Source organism: Doryrhamphus excisus, linkage group LG5, assembly GCF_037039965.1.
Source record: "Doryrhamphus excisus strain RoL-2023G ecotype Guam linkage group LG5, RoL_Dexc_Guam_v1.1, whole genome shotgun sequence".
NCBI lineage: Eukaryota > Metazoa > Chordata > Actinopteri > Syngnathiformes > Syngnathidae > Doryrhamphus > Doryrhamphus excisus.
In genome coordinates this window covers 8,815,220-8,838,582 of record NC_136361.1, presented here as the reverse complement: position 1 = coordinate 8,838,582, position 23,363 = coordinate 8,815,220, and the positions used below count along the sequence as shown (strand labels likewise).

General features: G+C 39.8%; 1 protein-coding gene across 2 annotated transcripts in view; it reads right to left on the bottom strand.

Moving 5' to 3' along the window:
• otud7b (OTU deubiquitinase 7B) overlaps nucleotides 1-23,363 on the bottom strand; it is a 39,495-nt gene that overhangs the window by 5,801 nt on the left and 10,331 nt on the right. For both annotated transcript variants that reach the window (XM_058054063.2, XM_058054064.2), the window contains exons 2-10: nucleotides 8,525-8,741; nucleotides 8,271-8,441; nucleotides 7,750-7,947; nucleotides 7,534-7,635; nucleotides 6,174-6,301; nucleotides 3,562-3,668; nucleotides 2,496-2,623; nucleotides 532-681; nucleotides 299-413 (exon numbers count right to left, since the gene is read on the bottom strand). In XM_058054063.2, the coding sequence (XP_057910046.2) occupies nucleotides 299-413; nucleotides 532-681; nucleotides 2,496-2,623; nucleotides 3,562-3,668; nucleotides 6,174-6,301; nucleotides 7,534-7,635; nucleotides 7,750-7,947; nucleotides 8,271-8,441; nucleotides 8,525-8,609 (1,184 nt within the window). In that variant the 5' untranslated portion in view covers nucleotides 8,610-8,741. The remainder of the gene's footprint in view (nucleotides 1-298; nucleotides 414-531; nucleotides 682-2,495; nucleotides 2,624-3,561; nucleotides 3,669-6,173; nucleotides 6,302-7,533; nucleotides 7,636-7,749; nucleotides 7,948-8,270; nucleotides 8,442-8,524; nucleotides 8,742-23,363) is intronic.

The window sequence follows — 23,363 nt, the reverse complement described above, 5'->3', positions numbered from 1 at the left end:
TTCACATCCAAAAGGAAATCATTTGCATGCAAAAAGACGAGCGTCTCGGCGTACATGATGGCGCTCCATTACACGCCATCGTGACGGATAACAGCGCTAATGTCTGCCGTTATTTTCAATACTGCACTGGTCTTCCGCAGACGGGAAGACAAAGTGGAAGGTTATTTCCGGAGCGGCTCTTTTAGCGCTCAAGTTTCTCTGCTCCATTCACAGAAGCTTCTTACCGCTAATCTCGTTGTCAATGACAGCGGGCGTCTAATCCCATGCCCGAAATACAAACACGGGTCACCCCACCTACCTCGCTAGCATCACGTTGTTTGTGTCGTCCTTGCCCCACTCCCAGTCTTTTCCGGGATCCACGGCAAAGTGCAGAGGCAGCATTTTGTGCTCGGAGTCGGTCAGCGGGATCACCACTGAAACAAACGGTCAGTCAGGACGTCGCAGTCGTAGACACGCCCGTTCAGAGCGAGAGACGCAAAGGAAAAGGAAAGCACTGCATGGGGGGATCAAAGTGTGGTCTTGGGGAGTCACCTTGCTCTTTGGAGATGTCCTTCTGCTCCATTGGGACCAGGGCAGAGAAGTGCGCCTGGTCGTAGGCCAGGACCAACGGCGAGCGGTGGCACTTGGCGGCCGCCACTTCCAGAGGGAGGTAGATGCCTCCGAATGGGATGGGGGCAAAGGCTGGAGTAACAGTAACAGTAACACAGGTTAACTTATTTTTACACACTTTATACTTGCTCGTGTTAATGTTGCCTGCACACGTAAAGGAGGGCGTATCTCTATGCAGCACCCAGCTGTTGGGGGTGGGGGGTGGGGGGAGCCATTTGGGGCAGGGGGGGCTGCAGCCATCCCTCAACCCCCGGCCAGAGTAGGCAAAGAAACTTACACCAGTGCCCATAAATAATACAATATAATAAATAATATAAATAATATATATAAATAAAATTTTCATTTCACAATATTACGACTTTATTTCCATAACATTTTAAATCATTTTTTGTTACCATATTTGCAGGTTTTTTTTTTTACATATTACAAATGTAGTTTTTATTTATTTTTGTAAATACACATGTAATATTGTGAATTTATTCCCATAGTATCATAACTTTTTTCCCAACATGGTTTTAAAAAAAAACAATGCAATTGTATTTTCTTTGGTTTGTTTCTCATCATTTTAACAACATAACATTAATAGCATATTTTTGTCAATCGTTCATGTGGTGCATATTGAAAATGGTACAGCTCAAGCTGCAGTTCATGATTCTTTTCTTAGTCCTTCAATCTGAAGCTTGTGGTTTTCGTTAAACGAGTAATCGGTTAGGTCCTACATCAGGGGTGTCCACACCTATTCCAGCCAAAGCCACTTAGTGAAAAATGAAAGTATGCAGCTTTAATATTAAATATTTCTAAATTCATTTTTATTTTCCAAATATTTGAACTTTCTTCTTAAATAATATATATAAATAATATAATATAATAAACCTCCGCGACCCTCGTGAGGAAAAGCGGTAGAAAATGAATGAATAATATAATAAATAATATAATATAAAAAAATTATATATATAAATACAATTTTCATTTCACAATATTACAACTTTATTTCCATAACATTTCTACTTTATTCCCATAAACTTTTAAATAATTTTTTGTCACCATATTTGCTGGGGTTTTTTTTACATTTTCCAAATATTTCAAATGTAGTTTTAATTTATTTTTGTAAATATACATGTAATATTGTGAATTTATTCCCATAGTATCATAACTTTTTACCCAACATGGTTTTTTTAAAAAAAATGCAATTTTATTTTCTTTGGTTTGTTTCTCATAATTTTACATAGACTTAACATAACATTAATAGCATATTTTCTTCTTTCATATGCTACTAAAATGTCATTATTTTTTTCTCATGTCACAAGTTTATTGTCAAAAAATGGGACTTTTATTCTTGCTAGAGAAGTTTATTCCCAAATGTAGTTTAAATTTATTTTTGTAAACATACATGTAATATAGTGAATTTATTCTCGTAGTATCATAACTTTTTGCCCAAGAATGGTTTAAAAAAAAAATGCAATTTTATTTTCTTTGGTTTGTTTCTCATAATTTTAACAACATAACATTAATAGCATATTTTTTCTTTCATATTTTAACTCTATGCTACTAAAATGTCATTATTTTTTCCTCATATCACAAGTTTATTGTCAAAAAATGTGACGTTTATTCTAGTTTATTCCCATTGTATTATAATATAATGTCTTCTGCAACCTAATTTTCCAAACGTTAGAACTTCACTTTGTTGTGTCTCAAATAAAATGATGGTCTTTTTTTCTTGAATATTTCAACTCTATGCTACAACAGTAGTTTTATTATAAAATATATATAAAATGAGGCCGATAGGACCCCTTTACATAAGATTTTTATTTCTCATGGGGGGAGGTGTCGCTGAATAAGGCAACCCAAATGTCCCACGCATCCCTGGATGGTGTTGCTGATCTCACCCTCTCCTCCCGAGTCCCTCAGCATGGTGTCGGCCACCACCACAATGGGCCTGTTGAGGACGTGCGCCAGGACGAACACGTGGAACTCTTCTAAACTCTCATAGACGGGCTCGTCTGAGGACTCCCCCCTGAAGACGTTGGTATTGGAAAGCAACACGTGAGTGTTTGACATCATGACCCTACATTAGGGTGCATCAAAAAACACAATTATTGAATTTTGATATGGCTGGGTACTAAATGTGTTCCAATATATGTCGAAACAACACATAGAAAATATTTTTCCCATACATGATTATTTAGGGGTGCCACCATACATCTGTTTTTGTGGAATAAAGTGGTCAACAGTTCAATGGTCGCCATGGAGATTTGAGGTGATCTGTTTTGTTTTTGTTGGTATTTATACTCCTATTACATATTACTAGCAAATTTGTGGTTTTGTCTTTGTAATTTGAATGATTTGTAGTCATATTTATAGGTATTTAGTGCTCATTGCCTCTACTGTAGCTAACATTAGCTAGCTACAGTTTGCTAATGACAGTTAGCTAATAGCTGAGCAAGCATAACATCAACAACAGTAATATAGAGTAGACAGTATTACTGATGCCTCATATTTATTGAGAGTAGTACTGTAGTCCTACATAATGTGATATACACTTGTCCATTTATTATTTTAGGCACTGTTTAGTGCTCGTAGAAGTTCATTGTACTCAACATTTCCAGGTCAACTTTTTGGCAATTAAACGAGAAATTGCACATTTTTCCGAAATTTTACAAAAGTTTATGCGTGAGGTGGCACCCCTAAATCTCAATGAATTTCCTCAAAACTTTGCAAAAGACATTTTTATGTTCATTAGAAAAAAATGAAATGCCAGCCAAATTGATATTATGAATTTAAAATTTAAATTTTTTTCAAATTTGATGCACCCTAACATACATATAAAGCATATGAATTGCCTGGGAGGAAAAAAAAAATCTATAAAATGTGCCTATGAAAATGTGTTTTTGGTTTTCTGGAATTCGATTTCCATGGATTGTTTAGTGAGTGAATTGTCTTGGTCACGGTCACCTGTTGTTGACGTTGTTGCTGTAGTTGACTCTGGGCTCGCTGGAGGCCAGTTTCAGAAGTTCATTCCACTCTTTCTGCCACTCCTCCTCACTGTAGACCAGGCCGGACTGCAGAGGAAGCGCACACACATTAGGAGTGCCCTGACACTTGTGATAAGGAGAAAGGCGGGAGGAGGTAAATTGGACTGGGACTTTGGAGAACTGGCATATGGTGGAAGTGCCATTAATAGTAGCGACATGGCGGTGATGATGTGTTGTAAAAAAAGTGTTTTTCTGTGATGTCAACAGTAATGTCAGGACCAGACCGCCATTTCCAGATCAAGTAGCCCACAGTCAGATTTAGGAGAAGTGCTTTTGTTTTAGAGTCTTTAGCCTTTAGAGCAGGGGTCTCAAACACGTAGCCCGTGGGCCAAATGTGGCCCGCAGGTTTGAGGCCCCCACCTTGATATGAAAGTTTAATGTTAGTGCGGCCCGTGTAAGTTTGATATGGATGCTGTATGGTATCATGTACCCAGAAAAAATTATTACGTTTGATTCATGTTCATGTTAAAGGTTAAATAACTGTTAATAGTTATCCTCCCTATCCGTGTGGAAGTGGTAAGTTTTTGGTTTTTTAAGTTTAAAGGAAATAACTTGGCTACCGTTTAGGTCGCTAGCTCTCTAGTTTGCGAGTTAGCATGTGTCTCAAGACCCTGCAGTTGCGCAATATGTTGTAAATAAAAAGAGTATAAATGTGACTATAGTCGTGTTTTGTCATGTCTACAGGGCTCTAATAATGCTTTGTTCATTTTAATCTGAAAAAAATCATTTGTCTACCCACCAACTATATGTGGTTTCTTAAGTTTTTATTATTATTATATTTATTTATTACTGATTGATTTTCTTTATTCTTGATTTGTGTATTTATTTTTCATCTAATTTTGTGCAGAAAAATAAAAATTAAGATTTTTGAGAACAGTGGAACGTTTATCAGAGCTTTTATTGTCGAAAATCGGAACCAAAGCACTGAAAAAGTTTGTATATTTTTCCGTTTTTAATAAATGCGTTTTTTTTGTTTTTTTTGGAAAACCTGATGCGGCCCAGCCTTGCCCAGACCCTAGTTCCAGTGGCCCCCAGGTAAATTGAGTTTGAGACCCCTGCTTTAGAGGAACATGAGTAGCCGGTCCAATTTTTTTTTAAATGACATTGAAAGTCATACCCTGACGGCAAAGGTCTACCACAAAGACTAAACCTGCTAAACCTGCACCTGTAACTTTTTGACATTGTTGTGGTTATGCTCATTATGAGCTTCTTAAAAACGAAAATAAGAAGTGACTTGTTAAAATGGCACACAGCAGACAACACATGACGATAAAAGCATTTTACCTCCACGTGACATTGTACATGTACACTGTACATGTACATGTACTGCTTACATACCCTCTAAAGAAGGGCTGTCCAAACTGTAGCTATGCTAAGAAGTTTTATACTGCATATATCCAGAAAAAACGCACCTAATCTTTGTCATGTAGGTGAAAAAATATTTTTAATATTAACATTAATCTTTGCCCTTTTTTCCAAATTTTTGCTGTTTTCTTTCAAATTTTTCCAAATATTTAAACTTTCTTACCACCCATTTTCTATGCCACTTATCCTCATTAGGGTTGTGGGGGTATGCTGGAGCCTATCCCAGCTACACGGTGGACCGGTCACCAGCCAATCACAGTCCATATATTTTCTTTTTTTCTGTAATTTATGTTTTTGGCATTGATTTTCAGTAATATTATGGTTTTGAATTATTACTAATGAAATATCAAATAACACATTAAGATATTTAAAAAATTAAACCATTTAAGTATAATTAATATTATGACACCCATAGTGTCCAAACAAATTTTTTATTTTGTTTTCTTGTAAAATTGTGTCTTTTGTCTCATTAGAATATAACTTTTTTCTCTTAATATTTTGACTTTATTCAGCAGACTTTACTGCTAATATTTGACTTTATTCTCATAATATTATAACTTTTCCCGCAACCTAATAAAAAAATCACAATTTATTCGTTGTTTTGCATGTTTCTCATAATATTAAGACTTAAAAAAATATGATTTCTTTCATATTTCAAGATTAAGTTGCTAACTTTTTGCTCTTAGTATTTTGACTTTATTGTAAAATGATTTTTCCATTGTTGCCGCTTCAGTTTTAGAATGTGCCATGCTCCAAAAAAAATAAAAATAAAAATAAAAAAAACCAGCCAGCGACCGCACTTTGGACACCCCTGCTCTAAAGCAATATGACGTCAACCCATAAGATATGAAAAATGATATGTGATATGTGATGTCCCTCGGTGCAGGAGTTGCATTGCATTGCCGCTTTAAGGGATATATTTCAGGCACTATTGGCTTCTTCTGTGTTTTATTGATGATTGACACATGTCATTATATTAGCAGTGACGGCAGATTATTTTTATATTTTGTAACGAGGCTGGTTTGTGTTGTAATTCGTTATAAGGCTCAACTTTTTTACCTTTTTCTAGCTTTTTTTATTTTGTTTTAACGTTATTTCTACAATGGTCTGCTAGTAAAGTATGTTTTCCCGAATTTGTGTCGTACTGGAAGTGTGGTTGGGACCGACCTCTTTGTTCTGCTGGGTGAGCTGCCACCTCCAGCGGCGTTTCAGGGCCTCCTGCTCCACGCCGTGCGACATCTGCTCCAGCAGCGCCTTGCGCAGTGACAGGTCCCGGTCGTGACAGCCCCACATACCTGGATGACAACACCATCACCCCCCCAAAAAAAGCCAGGTCAGTTCCACAGAGCAATGTTGTGTGTACATTTTGCTGTAAATGGTGGGCAAACTGCAGCCTGGGGTGAGACTAGACACATCTGGTTTGAACCCGGTCCGCACGTTGCTTCTGAAGTATTTAATATAAACTTTAATGTACAAGCTGGCAGCCTGACTTGCAAGTCGTCAGAGTCAATCTGAGACAACCTTTTGATCAGGGGTCTCAAACACGCGGCCCGCAGGCCAAATGTGGCCCCAGGACGTTTGAGGCCCCCGCCTTGATATTAAAGTTTAATGTTAGTGCGGCCCGTGCAAGTTTGATATGGATGCTGTATGGTATCATGTACCCAGAAAAAATTATTACGTTTGATTCATGTTCATGTTAAAGGTTAAATAACTGTTAATAGTTATCCTCCCCATCCGTGTGGAAGTGGTAAGTTTTTGGCTATTTAAGTTGAAAGGAAATAACTTGAAGGCTACCGTTTAGGTCGCTAGCTCTCTAGTTTGCGAGTTAGCATGTGTCTCAAGACCCTGCAGTTGCGCAATATGTTGTAAATAAAAAGAGTATAAATGTGACTATAGTCGTGTTTTGTCATGTCTACAGGGCTCTAATAATACTTTGTTCATTTTAATCTGAAAAAAATCATTTGTCTACCCAGCAACTATATGTGGTTTCTTAAGTTTTTATTATTTGCCCTTTTATTATTATTATTATATTTGTTTATTACGGATTGATTGATTTTCTTTATTCTTCATTTGTTTATTTATTTTTCATCTTATTTTGTGCAGAAAAATAAAAATTAAGATATTTGAGAACAGTGGAATGTTTTATCAGAGCTTTTCTTGTAGAAAATCGGAACCAAAGCACTGAAAAAGTTTGTATATTTTTCTGTTTTTAATAAATGCGTTTTTGTTTTTTTTTGGGAAAACCTGATGCGGCCCAGCCTTGCCCAGACCCTAGCTCCAGTGGCCCCCAGGTAAATTGAGTTTGAGACCCGTGCTTTTGATGGTTTATGCACTGATATCAACAAGTACCTCACCCACGGTGCCAAACACACAAGTCAACAACAAAATACCACTAATGGTGAATACTGCCACCTACAGGGCTGGAATAGAACAATACTTCTGCTAAACTTCAGATAAATTGACAAGTTTCTTGATATATATTTCTCAAAAATATATAACATAACATAAAAACGGCCGTGGTGCTCACCAAGCGAGGCGGCGTGTAAGAGGCAGTTCCCGTCTCCAGTGGTCGTCAGCGGCAGCAGACTCTGACAATTCGGAACCACCTTGGTCCACCAGTTGAGTCGCCCTGCAGGCACGCGGCGACACGGTCAATGTGCGTGTTCGGTTAGGCGTGCGTGCGTGCGTGCGTGTGCCCATCCTGGGACAAACTGGGACTTTGCTACTCCCGTCCAAAGCTCACCTGCATGCTCCAGCGCCACCATCATGGACTTCTCGATCAGGTCTCTCTCGGTGACCCGGAAGTCGTCCTGGTACATGCTGAGGTCCGGCAGCTGGAAGGTGAACTCGGGCGTGTTTAGCAGCTGATCGGCGTTGCCCGCCGTGTGCGTGCGGGCCATGGAGGCAGCAGGCGAGGCCCTCAGCTGAGACTTCTCCGCAGCTGCGAGAGAAAGGCGTTGATGAGCTGATGTGTGGAATGCGACTCGTTCGTCCGGGGCTCTGACCAGGGTACATGGGATGAGAGTCGAGAGCGCTCGGCGTCAGAGTTGCGGAGGTTTGCTACAAGAACCATTCAGGGTGTGGGTAAAACGTGGACTGCGGACCGCGGTCTAAATAAACGATTCTGATTGGTCCATTTCAAGATTTGCAAGGATTGGTTTGCAAATATCACTGATATGGAATTTTTTTGTCCCGAATTTTGTTTTAACTTGCCCCTGTCCATCGGAACATCGTTACTGTCGAGCCCTGAATGGACACACCCACCTTGCGCCACCTCATCTTGCCGCTGGAGTACGGGCCGTCCTAGTCTGGCCTTCTCCTTCTCCGGAGATAAGTACGTCCTCTCCTCGGGGTAGGGGTACATCAAGCCCCCGGCCTGCACCTGTCGCAGCTGCTCAAAGTCACTGAGCGCCGCCCTCAGGTCCCAATTCTTGCCTGCGCAGAGTAAAGATTCACATCATTAGGTACGCCTGCATGAATGAATCCTATCCCTTAAAAGGATGCTCTCCTGAGGCTACCTTCCAGCAGGTCTCTGGCCAGTCCTGGATCTGCTCCCGTGGACTGGAGAAAGTTAGTCAGGACCGAGTCCATGTCCACAGTCATGTGATCATGAATTCAAAAGTGCGTTCTGCGTCCGGTGAAAGAAATGTAAAAAAGGAGGAGGAAAACCACAAGGAGAAGTCCAGTGGGGAGGTTGGGGGCGTCCCGGCGATGGCAGGTTGCTTACAGCCGCACCTGGAATGACAACAAAATAAGCAATTCTAATATTTAGTATATCAACATGCGGAGAAAAAGGATGGAACACATGTTTTAAGAAGCATGATTTTTACAAGGTTTGAAGTGAATTTAGTGGTGAGATATGACGCCATTAAAATACCCCCTGTGGAAATCAATGAACCAATTTCCTTTTGGTAAAAAAAAAAAAAAACTCAGCAAAAGCACTGGAAGATCAATGCAGACACGTCATCAAGACTGAAAGTGAAAATCCATGCACAGCTAGAAAAAAAAGCAAGCGTTACTGAAGCCGTGGGCTGCGACATTCTGCTAAATATGGGAAACACTATTTTCTTGCTTGGAATTGGGATTTTGATGTGCTAGGACAATTTTTTACACACACACACACGCACAACATGCTCAGAGCTGTTTATGTTTAAAAAAAAAATTCAAAATTTTTAATATATTTTTTATTATTTTATTTGTAAAATATATTTTATTTTCATATATTTTTTAATTACAAAAGTAATATTTTTGACATTGTTTTATTTGTAAAATGTATTAATTAATTTGTATTAATATAATAATTAGACGGGCGGCACGGCGGTCGAGTGGTTAGCGCTCAGACCTTACAGCTAGGAGACCAGGGTTCAGTTCCACCCTCGGTCATCTCTGTGTGGAGTTTGCATGTTCTCCCCGTGCATGCGTGGGTTTTCTCCGGGTACTCCGGTTTCCTCCCACATTCCAAAAACATGCTAGGTTAATTGGCCACTCCAAGTTGTCCATAGGTATGAATGTGAGTGTGAATGGTTGTTTGTCTATATGTGCCCTGGGATTGGCTGGCCACCAGTCCAGGGTGTATCTTGTTCAAAGACAGCTGGGATAGGCTCCAGCACCCCCCGCAACCCTTGTGAGTAAAAAGCGGTAGAAAATGAATGAATAATAATTAGACTCCTCAGCTGCACGGTGACATAGTGGTTAGCATACTGGCCTCACAGTGGGGAGATCATTGGTTCATATCAGCTCCGTGTGGAGCTGATGTGTGGAGGCCCTGGAAGGACTTGGCCGGTGAGGCAGTCCTGCAGCTCGAATCCTGGAGTAAAAGGTTTGCTTGGGATGAGAATTTGTTTGTTGAGAATTTGAACAATTTGCATCATTTATAAAATTTGTGTGAATTGAGGTCCCAATTTTTTTTACCGGTAAATGCCTATGGCTCTCTATGAGGATGCTTGAGTTGGAAACATAGTGCTACCTACAGCATTTTTTGGGCCTCAGCCTACAGTCATCTATTCCCATCCATGCCACCGTTCTCTGACTCAGTGACTCTGCTTCCACTGCGGCCTGGTGAGTCACCAGTTTACTCCTGTTACATCCCTCCATCGCACCGCCTCCCCTCACAGGCATGCAGGGGGTTAGTTAGGGTTGGAGTTGAGAGGATAGACAGACCGAAGGAAAGGACCTTTGGCATGCCAGAACAAACGCTCTAGAGCAGGGGTGTCAAAACTGCGGCCCAGGGGCTAAGAAAACTTAAAATAAAAAAATTAAAGATCGTGATTTTTACAAGAATAAAGTCAAAATATGAATAGGAAAAAATAATTAAAATTAAATAGTAAAATAAAAAAAAAATTAATAATTAAAATTAAAGTTACTATTAAAGAAAAAAAGACAATTTTAGATATAATACAGTTGTGCCCAAAAGTTTACACTCCCAGCAGAATTTCTGATTTTTTGTCCTTTTCTCAGTAAATATGAATGATAAAACAAAAACCTTTCTGTCACTCATGGTTAGTGCTTGTGTGAAGACATTTATTAAAAAAAATTTTTTTTTAGCCTTTTTAAATCACAATGACATAATAAATTCTGCAGGGGAGTGTAAGCCTTTGGTCACAACTGTAAATACAAATAAAGTTGTCATTTTTGGAAAATTAAGTTGCGGAAAAAGTAATGTAAAGTCAAAATATTTAGGGGAATAAAGTCACAATTACAACAGGAAAATTTAAATAATGGGTAAAATTGAAAAAAAACAACAAAAATGATAAAAACAGATGTAATTTAAGTAGCAACTTGGGGTTCAATAATGTGATACTATGACATGGTTATGGGACGACTGAGGATCGAACCAGCAACCTTCAGGTTGGGAGGCAACCACTATACTGCCTGAGCCATGCCACCCTCCGTTATGAGAATAAACACATAAGCTTTTGTCATTTTAAAGACAAAAATGTTAATTTGCTAAAATAAAAGTCATAATAGAAGAAAACAAAATCTAAGAAACGCCCACACTTGCTGACAACACCGTGATGCTTTCAAAGTCCCATGTCGAGAATGTAACTCGAGACCACAGAATCCAGGAAGTGAACTCTGATGAATCAGATTGAAACGAAACAAGAGTCTGTGACCGCAAAGATCCTCTCGCCCCACCCGGGGACGTCCATGGTGTGTGCTTGCGAGTGTGCGTATTGAGTGGATGGGGTTTGCGCGTGTAGAGTTATTTTTACAGTGCATCCGGAAAGTATTCACAGCGCTTCACTTTTTCCACATTTTGTCATGTTACAGCCTCATTCCAAATTGTATTAATTTAATCTCTTACGTCAAAATTCTACACAAAATACTCCATTATGACAATGTGAAAAAGTTTTTTTTTTTTTACTTTTTTTGAATTTATTAAAAATAGAAAACTAAGAAATCACATTTACATAAGTATTCACAGCCTTTGCCATGAAGCTCAAAATTGAGCTCAGGTGCATCTTTTTTCCACTGATCATCCTTGAGATCTTTCTACAGCTTAATTGGAGTCCACCTGCAGTAAATTCAGTTGATTGGACATGATTTGGAAATATAATAACTGTCTATATAAGGTCCCACAGTTGACTGTGCATGTCAGAGCACAAACACCAAGCATGAAGTCAAAAGAACTGTCTGTAGACCTGCGAGACAGGATTGTCTTGAGGCACAAATCTAGGGAAGGATACAGAAAAAATTCTGCTGCTTTGAAGGTCCCAATGAGCACAGTGGCCTCCATTATTCGTAAATGGAAGACGTTTGGAACCACCAGGACTCTTCCTAGAGCTGGCCGGCCTTCTAAACTGAGCGATCGGGGAAGAAGGGCCTTAGTCAGGGAGGTGACCAAGGCCCCGATGGTCACTCTGTCAGAGCTCCAGCGTTCCTCTGTGGAGAGAGGAGAGCCTTCCAGAAGGACAACCATCTCTGCAGCAATCCACCAATCAGGCCTGTATGGTAGAGTGGCCAGACGAAAGCCACTCCTTAGTAAAAGGAACATGGCAGCCCATCTGGAATTTGCCAAAAAGCACCTGAATGACTCTCAGACCATGAGAAACTAAATTCTCTGGTCTGATGAGACAAAGATTGAACTCTCTGGTGTGAATGCCAGGCGCCATGTTTGGAGGAAACCAGGCACTGCTCATCACCAGGCCAATACCATCCCTACAGTGAAGCATGGTGGTGGCAGCATCATGCTGTGGGGATGTTTTTCAGCAGCAGGAACTGGCAGACTAGTCAGGATAAAAGGAAAATGAATGCAGCAATATATAGAAATATCCTGGATGAAAACCTGCTCCAGAGCGCTCTTGACCTCAGGCTGGGGCGAAGGTTCATTTTTCAGCAGGACAACGACCCGAAGCACACAGCCAAGATCTCAAAAGATTGGCTTCAGAACCACTCCGTGAATGTCCTGGAGTGGCCCAGCCAGAGTCCAAACTTGAATCCGATGGAACATCTCTGGAGAGATCTGAAAATGGCTGTGCACAGACGTCTCCCATCCAACCTGATGGAGCTTGAGACTTATTGCAAAGAATGGGCAAAACTGCCTAAAGATAGGTGTGCTAAACTTGTGGGATCATATTCAAAAAGACTTGAGGCTGTAATTGCTGCCAAAGGTGGATCAACAAAGTATTAAGCTAAGGCTGTGAATACTTATGTAAATGTGATTTTTTTGTTTTCTATTTTTAATAAATTCAAAACATGTCAAAAAAACCTTTTTCACATTGTCATAATGGAGTATTTTGTGTAGAATTTTGAGGTAAGAGATTAATTTAATACAGTTTGGAATGAGGCTGTAACATGACAAAATGTAGAAAAAGTGAAGCGCTGTGAATACTTTCCGGATGCACTGTATGTATTTATTGTTTTAAATACTTATTATTTGTTTTATTATGGTTATATGTATGTGTGTGTGTGTATATATATATATATATATATATATATATATATATATATATATATATATATATATATATAAAATGGTCGCCATGGAGATTTGAGGTCAGCAAAGACTGAAGCTCAAGAACTCTCATGTGATCTTTATGTTTTTGTTGGTATTTATACTCCTATTGCGTATTACTACCAAATTAGTGGTTTTGTCTTTGTAATTTGAATGATTTGTAGTCATATTTATAGGTATTTAGTGCTCATTGCTTCTACTGTAGCTAACATTAGCTAGCTACAGTTTGCTAATGACAGTTAGCTAATAGCTGAGCAAGCATAACATCAACAACAGTAATATAGACTAGACAGTATTACTGATGCCTCATATTTATTGAGAGTAGTACTGTAGTCCTACATAATGTGATATACACTTGTCCATTTATTATTTGAGGCACTGTGCAGCACAACCCACCAGCTCTCCTAAGATGCTGCCCTCTGGTCTTTGGTCTGCCCCCCCTTTGATGACCCTATAGAAAACGATGCTGTATAGAAGTTCATTGTACTCAACATTTCCAGGTCAACTTTTTGGCAATTGCACATTAGAAATTGCACATTTTCTGAAATTTTACAAAAGCTTATGTGGCACCCCTAAATCTCAATGGATTTCCTCAAAACTTTGCAAAAGACATTTTTATGTTCATTATAAAAAAAATGGAATGCCAGCCAAATTGATATTATGAATTTAAAATTTCCCATTCAAATTTATATATATATATACATATACATACATGCACACACACAACACCTCATTACTACACGTGTCTGAAAAGGAGCAGGAAGAAGCACAGCTTATTAAATCCTACCCCTTCTCCACGCCATAGCAGTTACCAATTCAATGAGTGATTTTTTTCCACTTGTATAATCACAGAATCTTCCATAAGACAAAACAACAAAAGAAGAGTGGGAACATCGGACACCCCAGCAAAACTCCAGTGCATGTAAGGGCATTTCGATTAACAATGCTATCCCCCCCAATGGCTGGTGCTTCAGCCTTAATTTGCATGATAAAAATTGTGTAATTACGGAAAAAGTGTGAATTTTTTACATTTTGAAAAAATTTGCCTGGCTGTGAAGAAAACATCAATAAATAGTCACGAGTAGGCCTGACACGATAATCGCTGCATCGATTTATCAAACGATTAAAAAAACAAAAAAAAACAGGTGGGTAATTATGAGCCCTGGATAAACTGGTACCGGTTAGTCTTTTTGTGCTACACAGGCTGGATGACAAGAGTGTTTACTCTGCATGTCTGTGTGCATTGGCTCTATATGAAATAAATGCAGAGTGAGCATCTTTTCAACTATTAAGTGTCTTTGTGGCAGTAGTGGGGCTGCACGAGTGCTAGCAGTTAGCAAACAGACGCAAACATTAATACAGTAAAGTCTCGTGATATCGATATCGGTTATATCGAAGTACTGCTTATTACGATACTATTTTCATTTCCCGGCAAATTTCTAGTCTTTTATGATATAATTAGTTCCGTTAGTACGATACCCGGTTATTATAATAATCCAGTTACTACGATGCCCTTTTCATCTCCCGCCAGCCAATTTGGTCTGCTTATATCGATACAAAAGCAGCTTAAATCAATCTTTGCTTAAGGATTTCAATACCAAAAAAGAACACGGCGAACGACTGCTTCCAGTCAACTTTATTTTTCACACTTCCACCACCAGAGCGCAGCACACACACCGATTCCCGCACTTCCTGGTTCACAGGTCATGCTCAACCCGCCCCACATAGCTGGCCAAACACATGCCTGCAACACAAGAACCAACTGACGTAGCATACACACCTATTCCAACGAAGACACAAGCGTACAAATACATGTATTTAATTGTGTTGTATTCAGATATCTTTTTATCGCTTGCAATAATCACTGTTTTTCATATGTACATGCTGCAGTTGGTTCTTCTGTTGCAGGCACGTGTTTGGCCAGCTATGTGGGGCGGGTTGAGCATGACCTGTGAACCAGGAAGTGCGGGAATCGGTGTGTGTGCTGCGCTCTGGTGGTGGAAGTGTGAAAAATAAAGTTGACTGGAAGCAGCCGTTCGCCGTGTTCTTTTTTGGTATTGAAATCCTTAAGCAAAGATTGATTTAAGCTGCTCGACATTGTTCTATACTATAGAACAATGTCGAGTGCATTATTGCCCACTTTTAATGCAGTTCGGCGCAGGATCGGATATATCGACAGTCCGGTTATATCGATATTTTTTCAGACTACCGACAATATCGATATAACGAGACTTTACTGTAGTTTGAATGCAGCTCCAGTGTGGCTTCCTCCCGACAGTCAACACTTTTGATCAGCGGAGTAATATTATAATAATATAGAACGATGATAATCTTAATGATAATTCGATAAGTGGAAAAAATCAAGCAGCAAAATTTGTTACCATGACAGCCCTAAAAAAGAGGTGCAATAATAATAATAATTGCAAAATGAGAATAAAAATAAAGAATAACGTGTTCCATGCAGTTAGACATGTGACGCAATAGGGGGCGTGTGCAACCGGGACGCTGCCGAGCGGACATGCCCACGCCGCCGTGATTGGCGTCCATGGCGGCTGAGCTTTTTTTGTCTGGCAGGAGGTGTTTATGTAACAGGAGCTGCTGACGACACGTGGGAGAAAGGCCTGGATCAAGCGAGGGACAAGAGGTCACCTCGGCCCGCTGCGTCAGCCCTCGCCGGGGCCGCCAGGGGTCAACTGACTGCTGAGGCTGGCTTTCGGATGAAGGCGAGGAAAACGCTTCATCTTTGCATTAGTGGCCTATCTTAGCTCGACGGAGCAGAGAGGATCTTTGACTAGCATTTTTGCCGCATATGCTTAAAATGGCAGAGCACCGCTGTCATGTAGAGGATCTCTCCAAAGTGATTTACCAATCGGTCCTTAAAGATGGCAGTGTGCTCCTGTCATTTTGAGGATTTTTGCCGTTTTTTTTTTTTTTTTTGCAGGAAGTCCCTAATAACCAGCAGAGCACTCCTTTCACAGCAGATTCCAAAAAACAGCAGAGCACGCCTGTCATGTACAGGATCTTTCACTACATTTTTGCAGCACATTCCTAAAAACAATAGATCACTGCTGTCACATAGAGATCTTTCTCCAGGGATTTTGCGGCCAGTCCTTAAAAATGGAAGTGTGCTCCTGTCATTTTGAGGATCTTTGACAGTTTTTTTTGCAATAGGTCCTTAACAGCAGATTCCAAAAAAAAAACAGCAGAGCACTCCTGTCATTTACAGGATCTTTGACTGCAAAACCAAAATGCATTTATTAAAAACAGAAAAATAGGTTCCAATTTTCTACAATAAAAGCTCTGATAAAACATTCCACTGTTCTCAAATATCTTAATTTTTATTTTTCTGCACAAAATAAATAAACAAATCAAGAAGAAAGAAAATCAATCAATCAGTAATAAATAAATAAATGTAATAATAATAATAAAACGGCAAATAATAAAAACTTAAAAAACCACATATAGTTGGTGGGTAGACAAATTATTTTTTTAAAAATGGAAGTGTGCTCCTCTCATTTTGAGGATCTTTGACAGTTGTTTTTTTGTAGTAGGTGCTTAATTAACAGCAGAGCGCTACTTTCACAGCAGATTCCAAAAAACAGCAGAGCACTCCTGTCATTTACAGGATCTTTGACTGGCATTTTTGCAAAACATTCCTAAAAACAGCAGATCACTCCTGTCATATACTGTAGAAGATCTTGGGCTAGTTCTTTTCCAGTAGGTTCTTAAAAACACCAGCGTGCTCTTGTTATTTTGAGGATCTTTCACTCACAAAAAGCTGCATTAAAACACGTAGGAAAGCTTGCGCTCATTAGCAAACTTTTTCTGTAAATTCCCTGCTGGGGAAAGCCGACACGGAATGAAGGGAAAATGAAAACAAAGGTGTGTTGAAATGTTGTCCTTGGGCATGTCAATCTGCGGAGCTATCTGTAATCTGGTTAGGGCCTGAGCCCCCGTCTGCCTACAGCGAGCCGTTACATAAGAGGGACGCTATAGCGCAGGGAAGAGGATGAACGCCACCGGCTGAGGAACGCCACCGGCTCAGGAACGCCACCGGCTGAGGAACACCACCGGCTGAGGAACGCCAGAGGAGAATGAAGGCCTGCTCGCAGGAACACCTTTGCCCCATCTTTGATTCACGAGGAGCGGCTTCCATCGCAGATGAGGACTGAAAAAGAGGCGATTCTCTTGGAGCTCGTCTTTAGCAGCGTCTGTGTTGTATACCATCACAGTTGAACGCTCTTATGTAATCCTACAGCATTACTGTACATTCGAAATAGCACGTCAGGCTTCAACTGGCAAGGCCCATGCCTTCCAAGTCTTTACCCAGCGTTTGGGAGGCTTCTGGACAGTGCAGACAGGGGTGCTATACGTTTCTAAAAAGGTGGATACTTGGCCGGCCTGTTTTAAAAAAGCATGTCGGGGGGCGTAAATACTCGCAAAATTTAACAACAGCTTGCTAATTTGGCAACGCCAATCCCTCCTGCACCGTCTTCTTATTCTCTGGCAGAGCAGGTGCATATGAGGTGTTTGGTACACGATGACGGCCGAGTGGTTAACGCGCAGGCCACACAGCTAGGAGACCCGAGATCAATTCCACCCTTGGGTTTGCATGTTCTCCCCGTGCATGCGTGGGTTTTCTCCGGGTACTCCGGTTTCCTCCCACATTCCAAAAACATGCTAGGTTAATTGGCCACTCCAAATTGTCCATAGGTATGAATGTGAGTGTGAATGGTTGTTTGTCTATATGTGCCCTGTGATTGGCTGGCCACCAGTCCAGCGTGTACCCCGCCTCACAAGGGATAGGCTCCAGCACCCCCCGCGACCATCGTGAGGATAAGCGGTAGAAAATGAATGAATGAAAATGTAAGCGGATAGCCGAAATAGTTGAAAAATCAATTTAAAAATCCAGCATAAATGCAAAAATGGAGGAAAAAGTAGCATAGTTGATGCTAATAATTCACCTAAATCACAAAGCTGCCAAAACTTTTTGGCAATTGCACATTAGAAATTGCACATTTTCTGAAATTTTACAAAAGTTTATGTGTGAGGTGGCACCCCTAAATCTCAATGGATTTCCTCAAAACTTTGCAAAAGACATTTTTGTTCATTAGAAAAAAAATGGAATGCCAGCCAAATTGATATTATGAATTGAAAATTTCCCATTCCCCTCGTGAGGATAAGCGATAAAAAATGAATGAATGAAAATGTAAGCGGATAGCTGAAATAGTTGAAAAATACATTTAAAAATCCAGCATGAATGGAAAAAAATAGCTGTAAAAATGCAAAATGGAAAAATGGAGGAAAAAGTAGCATCGTTGATGCTAAATCACAAAGCTGTTATGCAGTTTTTTCTTCAAATATAGCTTACCTTCTTAGCATATCTAATACAAAATATCTAAGTGGCCATTCCATGTTTGTACACTCCTGTGTTAAACAGTCAAAAGGTTTTCATTGGATGCTAACATCTACCGTCAAGGAGGCCATTATAAAGGTCTGAACCTCAGCCAGTTGGAGAGGACAGTTGCTTGTGGACTGTGTCCATCTTTTTATCGGGACAGAAGGAAGCCGCAGACCAAAAAACCCACATGTAGACCACCCCGTGTCTTTCTTTTTAAAAACATCTCAGTGGAGTCCCTCTCCACGTATCAAGATGAAGAACTCCTCTCTCTCTCTCTCTCTCTCTGTCTCTTGTTCTGTAGAGTGCACATTCCACGCCTGACCAAGCGTGAACACACACTCGGCTGATGTCAGAGATTCCGCACCCTAGCCGCCCCCCTGAGCTCCCCCGCGGCCCCCCTGACCGCATGCCACCGGGGCCGGTCAGGTCCCAGTGCAGTTGGGTCACAACACAAAAATCTGCCAAGTCCAACTTCCCTTTCATGGCAGCCTTGGTCTTTGTGTCTAGCAGAGCAGAGCTGGGGGAAGACCGGCCGCAAACAGCAAATAATCAACTTAACCTGGCTTTTATTGAGCTGCTGTGCCCACGCGTGAGTCAACACCAGATTAGCGCAGCTTTTAACTTTACGGCTGAGCTGCTGACACTAAAACAAGGGTCTCAAACTCAATTTACCTGGGGGCCACTGGAGCTAGGGTCTGGGCAAGGTTGGGCCGCATCAGGTTTTCCAAAAAAAACAAAAACGCATTTATTAAAAACAGAAAAATATACAAACTTTTTCAGTGAAAACTTTTTCAGAAAATCAATCAGTAATAAATAAATATAATAATAATAAAACGGCAAATAATAAAAACTTAAGAAACCACATATAGTTGGTGGGTAGACAAATGATTTTTTTCAGATTAAAATGAACAAAGCATTATTAGAGCCCTGTAGACATGACAAAACACGACTATAGTCACATTTATACTCTTTTTATTTACAACATATTGCGCAACTGCAGGGTCTTGAGACACATGCTAACTCGCAAACTAGAGAGCTAGCGACCTAAACGGTAGCCAAGTTATTTCCTTTAAACTTAAATAGCCAAAAACTTACCACTTCCATACGGATAGGGAGGATAACTATTAACAGTTATTTAACCTTTAACATGAACATGAATCAAACGTAATAATTTTTTCTGGGTACATGATACCATACAGCATCCATATCAAACTTGCGCGGGCCGCACTAACATTAAACTTTCATATCAAGGCGGGGGCCTCAAACTAGTGTCCTGTGGGCCACATTTGGCCGCGTGTTTGAGACCCCTGCACTAAAATAAACATCAACTATTGGAAAAAGAAAGTGAGCAAACAAAGAGTGTGAGTTTTGGAATGTGTTGTTCATATTGTTCCGGCGTTCAACGCCAGCATGGAATAACCCCTTAGTCTCAAAAACGATTCCACCCACCTGTTTCAGGCACTCTGCAAATATACAGGGGTGAGGAGTGGGGGGAGAGTCATATCCGCACAGAGGGACATGCCTCATCCATCACTCGGAGCATATTTATTAATAGCATTTTCTCGAAGAACCCGACAAGCGACTCCACACCTTAGACCTCATTCATTGCAGACTTGAAGTATTTGTTAATTAGACCCACTAGGTTTAGACACTGAGGTTTAGACAGGACACCTTTTCAAGTTGTCTTTGAAGATGACACAAGTCATGGACTGTTTCTGTCATTAAACCTTTCTCTACTCTACAGAGAATGTTGTCAATGAACATTATATATTATATATTATATATATTACTCGTGGCATTTTTTTTTTTTTGCACAAAGTCCCTAATAACCAGCAGAGCACTCCTTTCACAGCAGATTCCCCAAAACAGCAGAGCACGCCTGTCATGTACAGGATCATTGCAGCACATTCCTAAAAACAATAGATCACTCCTGTCACATAGAGATCTTTCTCCAGGGATTTTCCAGTCGGTCCTTAAAAATGGAAGTGTGCTCCTGAGGATCTTTGACGGGTTTTTTTTTTGCAGAAGGTACTTAATTAACAGCAGAGCACTACTTTCACAGCAGATTCCCCAAAACAGCAGAGCACTCCTGTCATTTATAGGATCTTTGACTGGGATTTTTGCAAAACATTCCTAAAAAGAGCAGATCACTCCTGTCATATACTGTAGAAGATCTTAGTCTAGTTCTTTTCCAGTAGGTCCTTAAAAACACCAGCGTGCTCTTGTTATTTTGAGGATCTTCAAAACAATTGTTTCCAACTTGAATCAAAACTACTTAAAACAGCTAAAATAATACATAAGGCTAAAACAACCAATTAGCTAAAAATGTCATCCAATACTTCTCTACAAGAGAGGAGAAATATGATCTCAGGGAAGAAGTACATTTGAAACACTTCTATGCTAGGACTACGTTATGCTAGCCATAGCATTTCAGTATGTGGAATCAAACTATGGAATGGATTGAGTAAGGAAATCAAACAATGCACAACGATGAGCCAATTCAAGAAACAATACCAGCAGTTGATGTTTGCTAAATACAAGGATGAAGAGTCTTGAACCAGTCATGATGTGCTATATATATCACTATATTGACACTTACTATGGTACACATTATGGCATTGGATGATCACATCACCTCCTACTTCGGTATGGGACGAAAAAAATAAAAAATACAAATAAAAAATATTCAAAAAATTCAAAAAAAATCTATTTTTTTAAATATTTCAAAAAATTCAAAAAAATATAACAACAACTTAAAACTATATTAGGAAAGCCGGAAGTGAACAAATGTAACAGTTAGTGATTGTAAAAGTACCAGATGGAGGGGTAGGATTTAATAAGTTTTGCTTCTTCCTACTCCTTTTGGACATGTGGAACTGGGAACTGATTATGGGATGCACTCAATTGGAATCTGATGCATGTTCAAATGAAATAAAACCATCACCATTACTTTGACAAAGAAAGGAGAATTGATCAATTAGTGTAATTTATGTTAGTTATTTATGTTATGTTAGTGTTAGTTAAATTGTACTTTATTTACAAAGCACATCTCCACTCAGTGTGCTCCTTTGTCATGAATTCAGATGTCATGTCATACGTGTTTAAAGTGAAGATCACACAACTGGTGTTTTCCTTACTAGAATGATACGCAGAGGGAAACATTGTTAAGTGACACTTTAAAAATGTAAGTTGTGATGATGATTGATGTATCCCATGAATTAGCCACTTGTAGCTCTGAGCTAGGTAGATGCTGCCAGCATTGATGATGATTGAAACGTGTGCCGGTGTGCCATCACACGCACACCGGCAGAGATAGTCACGTGACAAGATGTTGTCACTTGACTCCGCATTGTATGGGCTATTGTTCATCCTCGTGATAATAAGAAAAAAGCCAAAATCAGCACAATACGTTGCCCTGTATCTGGTCAGACATATGTAAGTGACAGACAGGCGATTCCGGGGCGTACTTATCAAAATAAAGCTCTGTGAAACATTTTAAATTGTATTCAAACTAATTATGGTCCGGTTTCCTCCCACATTCCAAAAACATGCTAGGATAATTGGCGACTCCAAATTGTCCATAGGTATGAATGTGTTTTTGAATGAGTGTGAATGGACCTTTGTCAAAAAAATGTTTTAAGGCTTCACTACGCATCTTAAACTAAAGCTCTGCCAAATACCTGCCAGTCAGCTATGTTTACGTTGTTCTTCAGTGACTATGCTAATCTATCTTGATGTTGTTGACATGTGAGTGTGATGCTAGCACATTGGCGCGACGCATTTGTGTCCTCCTGTCCCATTCCTTCATGTTACTACGTTGTATGCAATTATGTGGCGCAAGTTACTGACACATAATGGCATGTTCTCCGGCAACTACAAAAAAAAAATGGCACTTTGAAATGACTGTATCTAGGCGACTGCAGGATGTCTGACATTTATTTAAAATTGCTGGGCGCTGATTAGAGCCTTACAGGGCACCAAATGGGGACTGGAATGCCTCCTGCCAGGCCAACTGTCTGGGGCGCTGATTTCACCGTGCTGCAGCTAGAATAAAAAGGGGCGCCTGTTAACGTTAGGAACTAATAAAACTAAAGACAAAAAAAAACAACGATAAACTTGAAATTAACTGAGTGAAATCAGTTAATTAAGTTGTCTGTTCTGTCACGACACTAATAAGGCAGAAAATGGAATTAGTGTGAAATGATATTGAGTGCTAAGCAGGCAACGCAGCAAGACACTGACACTGTAAGCCACCCCCCACCCCCGCCCCGGCCTACACGAGACAGACTAACATCCTCTTTTGAGTACTTCTCACAGGATGAACATCATTTAGCTTTTATGATGTCTGATGCTGCCATCTAATGTCTTTCCTTTACATAAATCATACGGAGCATGTCAATATTTTACACTCAGACACATTTCTTATGCCAGGGGTGTCCAAATTTTTCCACCAAGGGCCACATAGTGTATGTGTATACTTTGTCAAGCAACTCGTGTAGATATGATACACAGTTATACACACCTTCCTATTTTGTGGATTTTTTTAATTATAGCATATAAACACTGTAATTGCACTGTGGGAAGTCTGTCTGCACCGGCCATTGTATTCTGCATCCTGATTGGCTGCAGACCATTGTCATCAAAGACCATCAATCTTCTTCATGCCACCCGGCCGCATCTCCTGTGTCATTTGGTAGCAGGCTTGCTAGCTTGCAAAATGTAAAAGGCTTTCTGTGTGGGTTATTGTGTGTCGCTGCTCAATAGGAGTCCGCAACAAAAAATTAGCATAAGTCCCCTTGAGATAATTCATTTTCTTCTTGTAATACTACAACAATACAGTATATTCCAAGAGAAAATAAATAGATTAATAATATTAATAAGATTAATAATATTCCAATTTAATATATATTAATATCTTATAGATTAATCTATTATGGCTTTATTGGCAGAATATTTTTACTTCATTTCCATAATGTTATAATCTTCTTCCAAACTGATTTTC